This window comes from Periplaneta americana, chromosome 10 (genome assembly GCF_040183065.1).
Source record: "Periplaneta americana isolate PAMFEO1 chromosome 10, P.americana_PAMFEO1_priV1, whole genome shotgun sequence".
NCBI lineage: Eukaryota > Metazoa > Arthropoda > Insecta > Blattodea > Blattidae > Periplaneta > Periplaneta americana.
In genome coordinates this window covers 4,494,907-4,511,391 of record NC_091126.1, presented here as the reverse complement: position 1 = coordinate 4,511,391, position 16,485 = coordinate 4,494,907, and the positions used below count along the sequence as shown (strand labels likewise).

At 36.1% G+C, this 16,485-nt stretch overlaps 1 protein-coding gene across 5 annotated transcripts in view; it reads right to left on the bottom strand.

Moving 5' to 3' along the window:
* The window catches only part of LOC138707400 (uncharacterized), a 102,485-nt gene extending 98,931 nt beyond the window's left edge, over positions 1-3,554 (bottom strand). For 2 of the 5 annotated variants that reach the window (XM_069836774.1, XM_069836773.1), the window contains exon 1: positions 3,397-3,549. In XM_069836774.1, coding sequence (XP_069692875.1) covers positions 3,397-3,504 — 108 coding nt within the window. In that variant the 5' untranslated portion in view covers positions 3,505-3,549. Of the gene's footprint in view, positions 1-3,396 lie in introns of all 5 variants that reach the window. The other 3 variants (XM_069836775.1, XM_069836772.1, XM_069836776.1) reach the window with 3 other exon arrangements.
* Positions 3,555-16,485: the final 12,931 nt, after the last annotated feature.

Here is a 16,485-nt window from a genome sequence, read left to right as displayed (position 1 = left end):
CTATCCCCTTTCTTGAATAAAGGAATAACAACTGAATATTTCAGTCGCTCTGGAAATACACCATTAAACATTGAAAAGTTACATAAATAAGATAGTGGCTTGGCTATTATTTGTGTACTGGCTTTTAATATCTTACTTGTAATTTCATCATATCCTGGCCCACCCACTATTACAATATGATCCCTCTTGGTAAAACCAGAAGATAGTTTTACCAGATCTTCTGTAACATGAGTAAGTCCAGCACTAGGTTTTACTATGCTACAGATCTCATAGTCAGTCCCTAATTCCTCTTTCAACAGGTTTGCTATTCCCCTCCCGTGACTGCTTCCCAGTAACAATACTTTACTTTTCCTGCTATCATCTTCAACAGAAACCTGTTGTGGAGGATTTAAGGATGGTTGATCAACTTCCATTGTTTCTAGAACATTGAATCTGTTGGTCAACGTTATTTCACTAACATCCTCAGCAGATAACCTTCTCCTCCTACGATTTCGTCTGGATACAACCTTAAAATCAGGCAAATCTGAATTGAAAGTTGAAGTAACATTTCTGCTTGCCAATTGAATTTTGAAAAATTCCAGCTCATCTCGTAGGTTGGCGATGGTTTCCTCCTGTTTTACAACTAACGTTTTATAATGACAGAGTTCACATGACCAGTTAACACATAGACTAACTCATCACTAGTAGTGTTACTACATCCATAATGAAACCACATTCTACAACTGTCACAAAATACTCCCTGACTAACTTTCCTACGACACGCACCACAGTTTCCACTCAAATCACACACCTTACCACTCATGTTACTGGCACAATAATTCACGAAAACATTTAGGCCTACACTTCACACTAGGTACTTAGTATTACACACTTATTGTTGGCAGTTTATATCACTCATGCGCTGTCACTAGCACTAAAATCACTTCTTATATACAATGAAATGTAATATTACAATAATTAATCTAAACTGTAACCCAGACTATACAATCTAACTAAAAATACATTACCTAGGATTAATATAAAATCACAGCGATTAAAGTATAATATAAACAATTAAGCTAAAATGTAAAATACTTAAGAAAACGCAGAAATAATATAAATTACTCTATTAAAATATATATGCAATTCAACAAAAAGTCATACAAACAGTTGTGACGCTAGTGAAAGGAGATGAAAAAGTAGCCTAAAATATGAATCCAATTCAAAATAGCGGTCTGACGAAATTACCTTATGTACTGTATATTTCAGTATTTGCTAAGAAATAAAATTAGTCTCTCAGAAAGTTGTAGTGGTGATTATAGAATTATACTTATATAATAGTTTTAGACTAGAATATTAACCAAAAACAAGTTTCAAAATGCTTAAATGTAACTTTAAGTACGGACCGTTGTAACTTATGTCTGGTCGCCTCCAACATTTATTTATTTAACTTCTATTTTCTCGATAGATACTCACAAATATTGACAGAATTTTTAAATTGCAGTATTATGTTATGCGATTTAACATAAAATATACACTAAACTAGAACCATGGACGTAATATGCAAGATAAACATCTAAGTACGCTTTATTAAAGCTAAACTTTAAAAAACAGTCATTATGCAGGAATTTTTTTCGTAAAAAGGCCAAAACATGCAAATATGCACGCAAAAGCGTAGTTATTTTGACTAAAGCTACGAAAGGGATATTTACAGAGTTTAATTGTAGCAAGCATATAGCCTATAAGGACATGCGTATGCATAGAAAGCCTGTCTTTACTTATGAGTTAATTAAACAGGAAGTTATATTCATGAATAATTATCATTGCAATACTGAGTTGTGGTTCTTCATCCAACTTCGAAGTATTCTGGACGGGCTGCAAAACATTTCTTAATTAATACATAAAATAAACTGCGGAATGAGACGATACGGACTACTATACTTTGAGAGCTCAGTTTCATACCATGGAAATTATTTTCACACCTGAGATATTGATAGCGTCGTAAAATAACCCAATAAAAAAAACTTTGGTGCTTCAAATGTCTGCAGGATTTGACTTGTGACTTACCATATTCCTAGCATTACGAAAATAACTTTTGAAATAATAATTGAAAACGTAAAGTAAATAAGGATCTAAGTGCATTTTAAAACTTTCGAGAAAAATGAGTCATAATAAACGTTGAAGCTATTGGATCATATACGTCCCTGCATGTATGGAACGAGTCTGGATTTTGATTCTTATTTTTATGTTATAGGGCTAGGTATCGCTCATAGATTGTTATTCCAGTAAAAACACAATTTTCATGAAATTGGCACTTGCATCCTTATTTCCGCATTTACGACTGCTTCAGTCTTCATTATGCGCACACTGGAATCCATTTTGAAGTGAGTGTTCAAACATGTGTAGACAATTTGCTTTGTAAAATTAATTGACATATAGTTGTTAGAGAAATTGAGAGAAGCAAGTTATTTTTCTGTAAAAGTTTTACATTTGCATAAGTGGAGTTGCAAGCATCCTCGTGTGTTGTTACCATTACGATGCGGCGACGCTGCAAATTATGTAAAATACAGAAATTTGTGAGACTTTCCTGGTGGGCATGTGAGCGCAGTGGTGCGGTTGTTCAGGCTAGCCAAGATTAACTGACGAATTAGCATTATCGAACATCCAGAACTTCTTTTTGGTTGGTTTTTTAACAATGCTGTATCAACTACTGTGTTATTTAGCGTCGATGGTATTGGTGACAGCGAGATGAGGCCGAGGATTCGTTATGGATTATCTGACATTCGCTTTACGATTGGAAAATACCTTAAAAGAACTCAACCAGGTAATCAGCCAAAGCGGAAATGGAACCCACGCCCGAGCACAGTTCCGGGTCACCAGGCAAACGCCTCTGCCGACTAAGCTTCCAGATCTTGAGCTACACAACCCGATGGATGGAGGATGCGGAGGTAATCCAGTTTGTCACCTTCTGAGTTGAATTTTCTGCTCTGTTATCAAGCCATTCAGACACAGGCACAAGTTTCTGTTAAGTGCCATAAATTGACGACACTTACTTCTCTTTCAAAGCAAGATAGGTTAAGGATTATATCGCTTTAAAATCCACGGAAGCACGATACCCACGATAAGGGCATGGCTCCTCACATGTGAGGCTTTTTTCCGTTAAATGCAGTTCTTCACGTTTTCGTGTTCCATTGCAACGTTTACCTCAAACAACTTCATATGTAAAATTGATGTCTAGGGAAGAATGGATTGGAATTATGAAGGTATTAATTAATTTCATGTCACTCGCGCGACAAAAGCTTGGCGTGAACGACGCCCAACGAAGAACAAGACCCGAATGAAAGGAGTACAAATTTAATATTCAGAATTACATCCCTGCCGGTGCAGTTAAGCGTAATGGGCTGAACGTGTACTGACCTGATAGTGGCAGAGGATGACAGGCGCCGTCGGCAGGGCGTCGGCGTCGGCGTCGGCGACGGAGTGGACGGTCAGCAGCAGACCGACCAGCACGACGGCTCGCTGCATAGCGCTGTCTGATGCCGGCAGGCGTGATGCGGCGCTTCGGTGCCGGTCCGCGCCTGCGCACTCCACAACCAAACATCTATTTCAAGATTTTCACGTTGCAGTACGAATATAAAATATGTACCTTGATAAAGTTGTACGCGAAAGAAAATAATTTTTTATTGAAAATTGGCCCATCCGCTTTTTTGACAATTTTCTTTCTTACATAAAATAAAGAGATGAATTGCGTGCAACACACAGCGGTGTTTGTTTCTCTAAAATAAAATGTAGGATAATTTTAATTAATTAATTAATTTTTGCAACTCCTTATATTATGATTGGTTGCAGTATTGCATTGATGTTTAATCATAATATAACGCAATTTCTTGTCGATCAACCAACAAATATATTAAAACAAACAATTCTTTGGCTACACCTCTCGAATGTGAGTCACCTACACGCACCTACACGGACACGCATTCCGTTCTAGTCCAGTTCTGAAATCTAACAATGCCATTCCGATATGAAAAGAGAAGTAAAATTTTGCTGAAAAAAAGCTTCATTCTTTGCTCCTTTTTCGGAAAGTCTCTTCCATTTGCTCTAATTTCGTATTATGCATTGTTTTTGCTCTATTTCTGTAATGTCTATTCTATTTGACTCATTTCAGTAATGTCTGTTTTTATCTATTTTCATAAAGTATGTTTTATTTGCTCTGTTTTTGTAATTCTATTCAATATGTGTATTTTTTCGTAATGTGTATACATTTTTCTCTATTTTCGTAATGTATTTCATTAATTAAAGTTTATCAACTCCGAAAACCTTTTCACTCTGTTGCAGTTAGAATATAAAAACACTAGAGTGCACCTATCTAATTATTTAAGAAGTCTAAATACTTGTCAGTGGAATTTCTGCCATTGTCCATGTAAATGCGAGGATATGGTGCAATGTAAGAACAGAGAACACTATATGCTTTCATATCAGTGTCAAAATTTTAAGCGCTAGTTAAAGACTAGTCTTTGTCCCACGAAAATAAACGTGTTTTTTTTTTAATTCCTTAAGTACACTTTAGTTCTCTAGATGACTTTTCTATGTCTTTGTGTTAATTTTCTGGAATTTCACATTAATAATCGTGCTTAAAATAAGTGTTTATATATTCCTTCAGTTGATATTGTACGGATACTGTGTGTACACACGCGGCGCGGTCCTGCAGTAACCCTTGAAGTAGGAATATTTTGTACTATTTCTCTTTCTGCAATACCTGTAACTTATCCAATCTCAATATCATTTCGTCATCATTGTTCAAGTTCTTCGATTGATTGCAGTTATGTTTTCTTGATAAAAATATTTACTGTGATGCTGAGATTAGATTATTAGGCTGGAGGTCAAGTGGTGTGAGTTGAGAACATGAAATATTTAATTCATAATATCCGCATTAACCTAACAAGTTACATAGAGATATAAGAAATTACTTTAAACTTGCAGCAAAAAAATTGTCAAAAATAATTAAAAATATTAATTTTTTTACAAACACACTTTAAAAATACACAAAGATTCAGAAATATCCAAACTGTAAATGTAAAAAGTTTCACAACTGTGCGATAGTTTCTGGCAAAAGTGTACCTAAAGTAGGTAAAATTAACATGGCGGGGATAGGGTCTACAATCCTCCCTAAAAATATTATAATTAAATAAAATCAATTATACTAAATATGACACTGTAAAACTATTTTATGACTGTAATTCATGCTCAAAAGAAATATTATTACATTTAATGTTATATGTAGAAAACATTGACCCATGGAATATTTTATTAATTTATTGACATTATTTGCATATAAAATGTGAAAAAGTAATAACTTAATAACTATTAGTCCGATTAAATTCAAATTTGGTAATATTATTATTGTTAATACTGTTAATTCACAGTAAATATTTTAAGAAAATCTGTCAAGAAATGTGGAAGCTTGAAAATTCAGTTCCCGCGTCCCTTAACAGGAAATAAAATTGCGAATTGTGGAATATTCTGATGTGATGGGCAAAAACTAAGTACATTTTCGTAATGAGCACAAAAGTCGATAAGAAACGTTATTTAGTTTCAATTCATAGAAAATTGTGGTGTACAGTCAATTAGTAAACTACTTGTATAAAAATGAAAATGGACAAATTGGAACTTCCTTGCTAATAACGTAATAACAAACAGAAATAACTTGAAAAAAAAATGAGAAACAACAATTTAAAACAATGTATCAATGAAATTCCTGCATAAAAATGAAAATGTACACATTACCACTTTCTTGCAAACAACAAACAGAAAGAAATGGAAAATAAGAAACACAACTTAATATTTATGCCTACTTTATATTGTTACACTCTACTGAGTTGTATTTCCGCCTGTTTTTCTGGATTTCTTAATCCTTTTTGACCTTATTAGTCTCAATATTTTGGCAAACAGATCGAGACACAGATAACCGAAGTGTAGATTGTAAATTTTGGTCTGACATCATTTGATTTCTGTGACGTCAGTGTTTTCATCTATAGCCAACGAATAACATAAATTTACTTCATATATTTGCTAACTGCACATTTACGTCGTCAGCCGTTTCCACACTCTGGTTGGATAGACTAATTGATTCAAACTCCTTTAACTTTTCAGAGATACTCGTAGTTCTTCTGTTACAAATATTAAACATTTTTTCACGAATGAGCAATCACTAAAGGGCCTTGCGATGTGTAAACTGATCTTGCAACTTAAACGAACGGCAGGTTCACAACTCGCGTGATCTTCTTCTTCTTCTTCTTCTTCTGCGTCTTTTAGCAATTTGTCTAAGTTTCATGGCGATTTCAGCACGTTCTTCTCTTTTATATTTATTTTATTCAGTTGCATGGGACGAATAATGTGTCTGTAGATTGAATTTTTTCACATATTACAAATACAAACCATTTTCCAAATTTGAAATATTTTAAAATTGAACCTTTTAAAAAATAAATTTTTAAAATTATTCATGATAATAACATTAACAAATGTGTGTATTTTTGCCTTTTATTTTTGTCGACTATATTCTTTTTTGTCTGATTGTCAATTTATATTAAATGTGTTTTTTTCTCTTTTTTTCTCTTTCTTCTTCTTTTTTTTGCTCTTGTGTGTTATTTATCGGTTTGAATTAAGTTAATTACTGTATTTAGTAAACTGTCTTTGTAAATTTTATGTTAGGCTATATTATTGGCTAAGACCACACCGTACACGAGCCTGGCTCTTACGGTAGTGGCTATAAACATTTTTTTTTTAATTTTAATTTGTACTCGCTAGCTAGCTAGCTAGCTAGATAAATAAATAAACATATTGGATTTTCTTGGCTCACACTAAATATTTTGCTACTGTTCCACAAACCTAAACAGGAACAACTCTTCCCAAACAGAAATACATATTGTTGGAGTAGGTGGTCTTCGAGGTGTACTCCTCGTTGAAGCCATTAGTCTACACTGCACACACGACTATAGATTCAACCAGAGCATTATTTATTTACATTTCATTTCCTTCATAATCCGATATCAGAATTTTTGTGGTAGCAACAGTCCAGTTATATTTCCGTTCCGCCATATTTGTTTCAAGGTATAGAAATCTTTTATCAAAGATAACAAGCTGCACTTACAGTTTATAAAGGACCTTTTATCAAAGAAACTTTTATAAAAGAAAACCCATTACAGTGTCATATATTTTACAGTGTATATTTTATAAAAGATCTTCGCCAAAAAACTTTGATAGTGTAATAGCAGCCTGATGAAGGTTTTCCGGGCTGAGATGCCGTGGTCTACTGGTAGACTGGTAGACTGGTAGACTGGTAGACAGACACCGGCCGTGAAAGCATACATTCTAAAATACAGTCTCTCTGGAGAAAAAGTAGTGAAGGATAAAATCGCTGCTAGAGAGTTTAAAATAACAGAGTCGGATGGAAATTAAAAAAGTACCATAGGGACGGTTTTCAAATCTGTGTTCGACAGCAGTGGAAAATAATTTAATTTTGTAGTGTGTCCGGTATGCTCACGCCACACGCCAGTGCGCGCAAGCAGGACAGCAGTAGAATGCAATCAACTATTGGGTTGATGTCAGTTCAGTGCTGAGCTGTGCGGTGGGCTGCGAAGCCCAGTGCGATGGACTAGGAAGCGGCCGCGTCAAGCTGGGCTGGGCTGCTGACGCATGCTGAGCTGTGAGTCAACCTGCAGAAGTCTATGTTGTTATCATAGTATCCAGTATGCTAACAGTTGACATTAACTCTCCAAGCGGCTAGCAAGTTATAGGTTTGCAGACTCCATATGGTAACTAAAGCCATGACAAACATGCCGGGTATTATCGTGCGACTTTAACTTCAACATGTTTTTGTAAAGAGGAACCTGTGCTGGGTACGTTGTTCATAAAGACCTCCATATCTTGTACATACCGTTTTGGATGATAAAGTTGTAACAACGGAAAGTAACAATTTCATTTTGACACTCTTTATTCCTGTCACTTTGTATTTAGTGCAATGAATTATTGCAGTGCACAATAAGGCACATATTTATATTTTGAAAACATAAATGACTATCGGTTATCAGATGCAACAATTTTGTATGCTGAAAAGCTTGGTTTCACGTCGGCTGAAAGAATGGGCGCAAATGTGAAGCTTTTAACATAACTAATATCTAAATCGAGTTCAAGCAATGCACATTTCTGATCAGAAATAACATTCGAAATATTACGCATAGCACTGTATCCATAATTTTTGTTCAATATTTTAAAATTGTATTTCGTACAAGTTTTCTTGTTTCATCTTGCACACTATTAACTGTATGTACAGTAGCCGCAAAAAAACCGGACCGACGGAATAATCAAAGTCCCCGAAATGAGCCACTGCGCATGCCACGCCCGCATCAACAAGATAGCGAGTAATCTATTGAAATTGTTGTAGTTTCGACTGCTGACGTAGCCCATTTCGAAAGCCATTAGAAAATAAGCTTATGTTATAAAATAGAATGGAGGGTTGATTCTAGATACATCGGGGCCTCTGAAGAGTGAAATAATAACAAAATTGATAAATACAAAATCAACCGGAGCGAATATGAACAGGAAAACAAAGTGTTATGCTGAAACGATGTAAACAGTCGCAGTATCGTAAGTCGTTGTGGCATTGATCTATTGAACGAGTTAATACTAGTAGCTCAAGGTTCGAATGTCTCAAAGTCTCTTTTTTTAATTACAAATTTGCCATCATATACGTCTCGCAAAGGTATATTTATGTGGCGACATCTCTTAGAATATGCCCAAACTCTAATAAATAATAAACCTCCCTCTCTCTTCCAAGCAATACTCCTGTCTGTTAATAAAACGTTCTGTCTCGTCATTACGCTTGAAGATGGCAGAGAGGCAGTACTGGCAAGAAAACCGAACCCGAAATGAGCCACTGCGCATGCCACGCCAGCATTCACAAGATTGCGAGTAATCAATTGAAATTATTGTAGTTTCGACTGCTGACGTAGCCCATTTCGAAAGTCATTAGAAAATAAGCTGGTAAATGCATGTTCTGGGAATAATAAGTCAATTAAGTAGTAAAATACCGCTGCAATCGAAAAGTATTGTGAATAATATTGAATAAGGAACAGGATTCGAACCACGACAGTCTTAGTTACCAGTCTATCGTGCTGTCACTGTGCTACGGAATCACTTGAGAACCAACGTTCCTTGAGAGTCTGTCATACAACAAATGATTTAAAAGGAGACTACGTCCTACGAGTAGCTTTAATTTAGAAATAATTTCACGTAATTTGCATTACTTGTCAAAAGAAACGTTTCCGTGACATCTCTTAATTTAATTTAAGTATCACTGGATCGAGAAAGTCGCTACTAAATCACGTTATATGTTCCACCTTATCACAAATTTGTAGTCGATACAGAATGCTATGAACAGATTCTCCTCAAAATGGCCGCTGCTAAAGAAACACGTATCAGACTGACGGATATTCCATATCTCAGGCTGCAGATAGGCTAGGAATGGCAAAAATTACTCCGAAGAAATGGTCTCGTCGATACCTAGAAACTGGGGGGTTGAGAGACGCCGTGGATCTGGGCGTCCGAGAGTTTCAACGGGAAGAGAGGACAGGGCATTGCTCCGAATTCGTGAGCGTAATCCTTTTATATCTGCAAGTCAATTACGAACTGCCTCTCGATTCTCTGGCGGCCGTAAGACGGTTGGCAATCGCCTTAAGGCTGCGGGTATTAGGAACTATAGGGCTGCTCGTAAACAAACTCTTACAGAGGAGCAAGCCATAGACCGCCTGGCATATGCTAACAGTCTAGATGGGGTCGATTGGGGAAGAGTCATCTTCACCGACGAATCCCAGATCTCGACTAATTACGCAACAGCTGTTCGTATCTATCGCGAGGCTGGCCGACGGCACAGTCATGCTTATCTGGCTCCAAATGCAAAGCAGGAGCGCATTAGCGTCAAGTTCTGGGGGTGGTTGTCTCGAGACGGACCAGGAATGCTACAGCGGATAGATGGAACTCTGCGCACGGATCAGTATATTCATATTTTGCAGCACGTGTTTTACTCTTCCGCCCGTGAACGTTATGCAGATGGACCATTATTGTTCCTGCAGGATAATTACGCATACACAAATCGATGGGCGTTCAGAGATGGTTGTCGGAGAGGCCAGAGATCAAGAGATTGCTCTGCCTCCCCTTTCACCTGATATGAACGTTATCGAAAATGCGTGGGCCATACTAAAAAGGACGCGCTGATTGCAGACAGACCACCTCGGAATCGTGACGAGCTCTGGGAACATGTTCTTGACGCCTGGGAGGACATCGCCCAGGATCTTGACTATTTTCGGATGCTCGTCGAGTCTATGCCTAGGCGAGCAGAAGCTGTCAGAGAAGCTAAAGGCTATTTGATAAAATATTAGTAGTTCAATAGCCTATTTTATTTCATTATTTTTTGTATTTTTTTAAATATATTTTTTGTTTTGTTAGTGGAAGACCAGATGCATCTTCCAAATAAATATTCATTTTTTAGACCAAATAATAATCCACATTTAGTTTTACTAAAGTGAAATTAGGTCCATGAGCTGTGACAATGAATATTACTGTCGTATACTTTTAAAAAATTGCCCGCCACGGAAATCGAACCTGCGACAGTTTGCACGATAGCGGCGCGTCCCAAGTACCTGAGCCATTCAATGAAGACGAAAACAGTAACCAGCTGCGTGGCTGTTGTTCAACTGCACAGCTGATTTCAGGTCCAAGGAATACGCACCGACGCTCTGTAGTGAACAAGGCTCTGAAATCAGCTACAAGGGTCCCGGTCGGTCCGGTTTTTTTTTTTTTGCCTACTGTAGAATAATTTCCATACGTGCAATTTCACTAACTTGCTTTTAATCTTTCAATGCAAGAAGATAGGAATCCATAATTAGACTTAATGCTTTTTAACTTACTTTCCATGACTGCGTCATTCAGAAGATTTTGTGACATTCTTATTGAAGCTGCGTCCCACTGTCAAAGGATTTGATTAGCAATGTTGTCGCAATGACAACCAGGAACCCCATCGCGTAAGTGCAGGAGTTGGAGGCAGGGACCAGGACATTGTTCCTTACACAAGAACATGACTTTACAAACACTTTCTTCACTTTCTCACTTCTTTATCGGTAATTATGTATGGCATTATAGGCTGGGGTAGCTTATTTAAAACCAATTTTAATCCACTCTATTTATTACAGAAGAAAATATTTAAAATATGTCTTCATAAACCTATTGATTTTCCAACTCAAAAATTGTTTTTAGGTTTAATGTTCTTAAAGTAAGACAAATTTATTATATTGTATTAATAAAATTCATACATAAAAATCGAAATGATTTTGAATTGTATTCCCATAGTTATGAAAGAAAAGGTATGAATTTTTAAGATTGTTTGAACCAAAATGCAACACTGCTACAGTATTTGATCATAGTAGTAATTTAGACCCAAGAATAGGTATATAACAAATTTGTATTTTACTATATATGAATATTACTGTGCTGAATTAACACTCTTTAATTTCATATAAGTAGACTGAACTGCGCTCGAGCACGAGCTTCTGCTCTTTCGGGCTGCAATGCCTAATGTAGTGTAAACCTTATGTATTAAATGAATCAATTTGAAATTAAATCTAAATAGTTATGTATGGATTTTATAAATAATTAAAAATTGTAAATTTAAATTTATATAATTTGAATTCAGAAATCCGCCCCTGAGCACGAGTTCTACTCTTTCAGGTGTGAGCTAAAGTTTTATCTGTTTATATTATTATTATTATTATTATTATTATTATTATTATTATTATTATTATTATTACATGGGAAATGAGCCGGTTAACGTCTCGCAAATGAGATCGTACCTCTTCCGCAATTCTGTGAAGGTGTGAGCGAGGCAAGTAACGTGAATCATTTTTCTGTATTTGGTTTCAACCTCTTGTCCTGCCTTGATCATGTAAGACGCCGTATCACTGACGAACTTTAGTGCTTTGTTGTATTATACACCTGAAGGCTATAGCAATCGTAAGGCACTGTCAAATAGCGAAACAAGTATAGAGGAATTCACTTGGTTCAGTTCTTGAGACATAAGAAGAAAGAGTGCTTTTGGGTTGTCTACATCCTTAGCCTCAACGATCACATTTGCCACATGCCGTCCTCTGAAATCCGTTGTATCTACTGAAGTCCATATATTGTTATCGTTAATGCCTTATATTATCAATGCATTTATCGTAACATTCCTGTAAGTAATATTTTCGCAAAGTTGAGGGTCTGGGATTGACCTTTGCGTAAATTTACCAAACATGTATCGCAATTTCCATTCAGCAGTTTCTTGGAAGATGCAAATGCCTCACACATATTTGAATAAGTTTTTATTAATATGATGTTCGGTCCACGACTTCATTCTGGTGCACTCTTTCAAGAGCCCTTTTTCCATGTTTGCTTGCTGTGTAACACTATATGTCCGTTTGCTTGAAATTGAAGTTTTGTAAAGTTAACAAATGACAGGATCCTCGAGATGCTCATCATATTTTTACATAACATTAACCATTTTGCTGGAGAGACTGCCTACTTGTTTAAGCATTTTGTAACTGAATCGTACTACTCGGAACTTGTTTGTGCTGGAGATTTTTATCGTGCTTGTACTAATAGCGATGGTTTGTTTCCTCCGTCTGTAAACACTGATAGGTAAAGTGAACAGTGTATCTCTGGAATTGAACTAGATTGTGAGCAGGGATCGAAGCAAGAACCATACGGGGTGCATTTCCAGTGCACTGGCATTTTTGCCACAGCTTTAATGATAACACATCAGAAAACTTTTGTGTAATTTATTTGATGTTTTTATGCTATACAGTAACTGCATATGGTTCTTATTAATTTTGTTTCAGAATATTACATGAATTTTACGTGGAGTTAATATAAAATATCAATAATTTGAGAAGTTGAGAATAAACTTAATGCCTTGTGCTCCTTGCTTTCAACGGAATCCTGGTTTGAAATATATAATTGTCGAACTTGGTTGGCAAATTCAATTCATTCCTAAATGTATTTATGGATAATTTCAACTCTACGTATTTCCTGTGAGAGAAGTAAAAATTAGTAGCCTCAAAAACAGGGACTTCATTTTAGTTGTTGCCTAGAGGAACAATATTTTTAGTGCAGATCTCATAGGGTGTATTGCGTGGCGAACTCCACACTATTTCCCCAGCAATTAAATATTTCTCATACTGTAAATTGGGCTAAATTCGACCCCTGACGTAAACTCGACTATGAAAAAGGAGATTAAACCCATACGAAATGCACTGAATTTATTGGTAAAGTACATAATTTTTCCATTTCTTAAGTACGGATTTTTTATTGAGTCTCAAATAGGGCTCATATAGTTCAATTTTTATGGTAAGAAAGTCATTTTCAGTTTCCACACATATGCTTACTTTTAACTTGCGCCTGTCCTACTTATGCGATACGTAATTTAAGTGCACTTACTGCTAATATGACGTACGTGCGATCAAATGAATACACAGTTTTGATGAAGAAATTTTAATTTCATTTAATAAACTACTTTTATTTACAATAGATAAATCACCGGAGCTGTAAAATCAACACCAATCTCACAATGACCCTCTCATGTTTTCAGAAAACAAAACCAGAGCATCATGGTAAATAAGAAATCAAATAACCTTGCTATTAAAATTAATGGCAGTAGGCCTACTCTTATAAAGCGCACAGAAGTAGCAAATCAGTTGAATAAATATTTTCACTGCCATTACGTCTAGTTGGGAACATTCTTTTAGATGTGAGGTTGGTGCATGGGTATGTCAAATAACGTAGGCATAGAATTTCACACTAGTTTTTTCCTCTCAGCATTCATAAACATGAAGTCAACGTAGTTTCACACTTTTTTTCATTAAATCTAATCTTCTAAGATTTATCAGCCATTTTATAGTCCCAAATGAACAAGACAGGGGTGGACAATAATCTGTGTGACTTTAAAAATATTACGCCGATTGTACGTGTATATCCACATGTATTTAAACTTTAAACATTTAAAATTAAATTACCAATGTGGATAACTCAGGAAAAGTGAATACTCTGAAATGACTACAATACAGTGATGTAGCTACTCGATATCAGAGAATCTACTTCTACAGTTGACGTATCGAGTTATTCTGTAAATGTAAATTACAGTGTGCTCAGCTCAACTACTTCCTTACATGTCAAGTACCGATTATTACACCGAGGTATCAAGAACTAATGGTTCACTATTTATTAACAAAAGGCTATTTTATTATTATATATTTGGCACAGGATGCAGAAAGTCTCCAAGATTTTATTTCTATAAAAACAATACTAGAAATCTATATAGAAAAGCAAGAAAATTGAACAAAAAAAAAGAACGAACAAAAAAAAAATACGATTTATCATTGCTATTTATATCACGAATTGCTAACAGTCAACGCTAATCATTCTAATTGAACGTAAAATGTGGACACCACAGCAAAAAATGAAGTGCGTGTTTTGGCTTGTTGCATTTAAATCTGTTACCAGATTTCGACGCCGATTTCGTCTATAATTCAACGTGGATCCACCTACGTCGAAATCAATTTTGCAGTGGGATGGAACTCTTAAAGAGACAGGATCTTTGATTCCACAAGCAGGCAAACATCCCAAGAAAAAAAAATAACCTAAGAAACGGTGGATTGTATACGAACTGCATTAAACCGGAGCCCAAGGAAGTCCATTAGGCAGGCTAGTTACAGATCTACAAATCAACTGTTCATGACGTTCTTCATAAACAACTCAAATTACGTGATACAAGCTCCAGCTTCTTCACCGCCTACAGCCGAACGATAGAAAATTAAGACAAAATTTTGCGACTGAAATTCTGAAATCCTTCATATCTTGGAGAAGTGGTATTCAGTGATGAAGCTACATTTATTCTCTTCGGCAAAGTTAACTGCCATAACTGGCGCATATGGGAGTTCGATAACTCTCATGCTGTAGTGGATCACTAAAGAGACACGAAAAAAAAGTTCATATTTGGATGGGGTTAATGCACAATGCAATTATTGGTCCATTCTTCTTCTTGGAGAAGACCGTGACTGGGCACAGTTACCTTGATATGCTAGAAAATTTCGCTGTGCCCCAAATCCCCCTTGGATCAACATTTCAACAAGATGGTGCTCCACCAGATTATCACCATGATGTCACCAGTTTCCTCAATAGCAATTTTTCTCGTCGTCGGATTGGAAGAGGCGGACCCAAAGCGTGGCCACCAAGGTCTCCTGATTTGACTCCTTTGGATTTCTTCGCCTGGGGTTTCTTCAAGGACTTTGTGTATCAACAACATCCAATCCAAAATTTGTTACAACTGAGACAACGCATCAGGTTAGCAATTGATCGCATAATGCTTCAAATGTTGCAAAACACTTGGAGGGAATTGGAATATCGTTTAGACATTTGCAGAGCAACAAGAGGTGCTCACAGTGAGATGTACTGAACTGGATGTAAAAGTTGGAGAGTTTTATATAACATTAAAATAAATTTTCATCTAATTACTCTCATGGTTAAGTCAGATTTTTCTTTCATTTCTTGATACCTCTAGCCCGGACACGGTGTATTATACATTACGGAAAATTTATCCGGGTTTCTCATAGAAATTTGTGCAAAAAATCTTGCCTTATGAACACAGATCGCCATATTATACTGTCAGAGACAAATGAATGTAATGCGTTTCTATATCTGTCGTCGATTTGCAAAAGGGGACATGTACAGAATGACAAAGTGTTGGAAAATCACAACAACTATGACTAAGTTACCAAATTAAAATGTTCATATATATTTATTTTTAATTAGATGGCTAAGGAAACATATATACAGGATTCATGAACATTTTAATTTGTTGAGTCTGTTATGTTTTTTTTTTTTTGCGATTTTCCAACACATTGTTATTTTGTTCGTGACCCCTTTTGCAAATCGAGGACAGATACGATCACGAAATGTGTTTGCCTGGTGATCAGAATTGCGAGCAGGAGCGGTACTGCGCGGCGCGCCTGCTTGTTTTCAGAGATAAGATAAACAGACGCGACTAAAAATAAAACCCTTTGGTGGGGCAGACCTTTGACGAGAAGAAGAAACTCATTGTACTCTCGTACCTTGTAGAGGTGTCTGCATTCTTATTTCTACTGTCTTACAACCTGTTGAATGACCTTCCTTTGTGACTGATATTAGACAGAAGTAAAGAAACTTCCTACCATTACAAGAAAAGTAGAGACGCGATCTCACGCAAAGTTGCTGAAAACAATTGACGTGATGATTACTGTCTTGCAGTGGCGCCAACTTTTGAAAAAAAAAAACATCGGGTGGGCTCAAACACTTGAGTATAAGTTCACAGAAAATCCTTCCTTTCAAGTATCTTGACATTAATTTTCATAATACTGATATTACTACGGATAGCAGGGCTATATA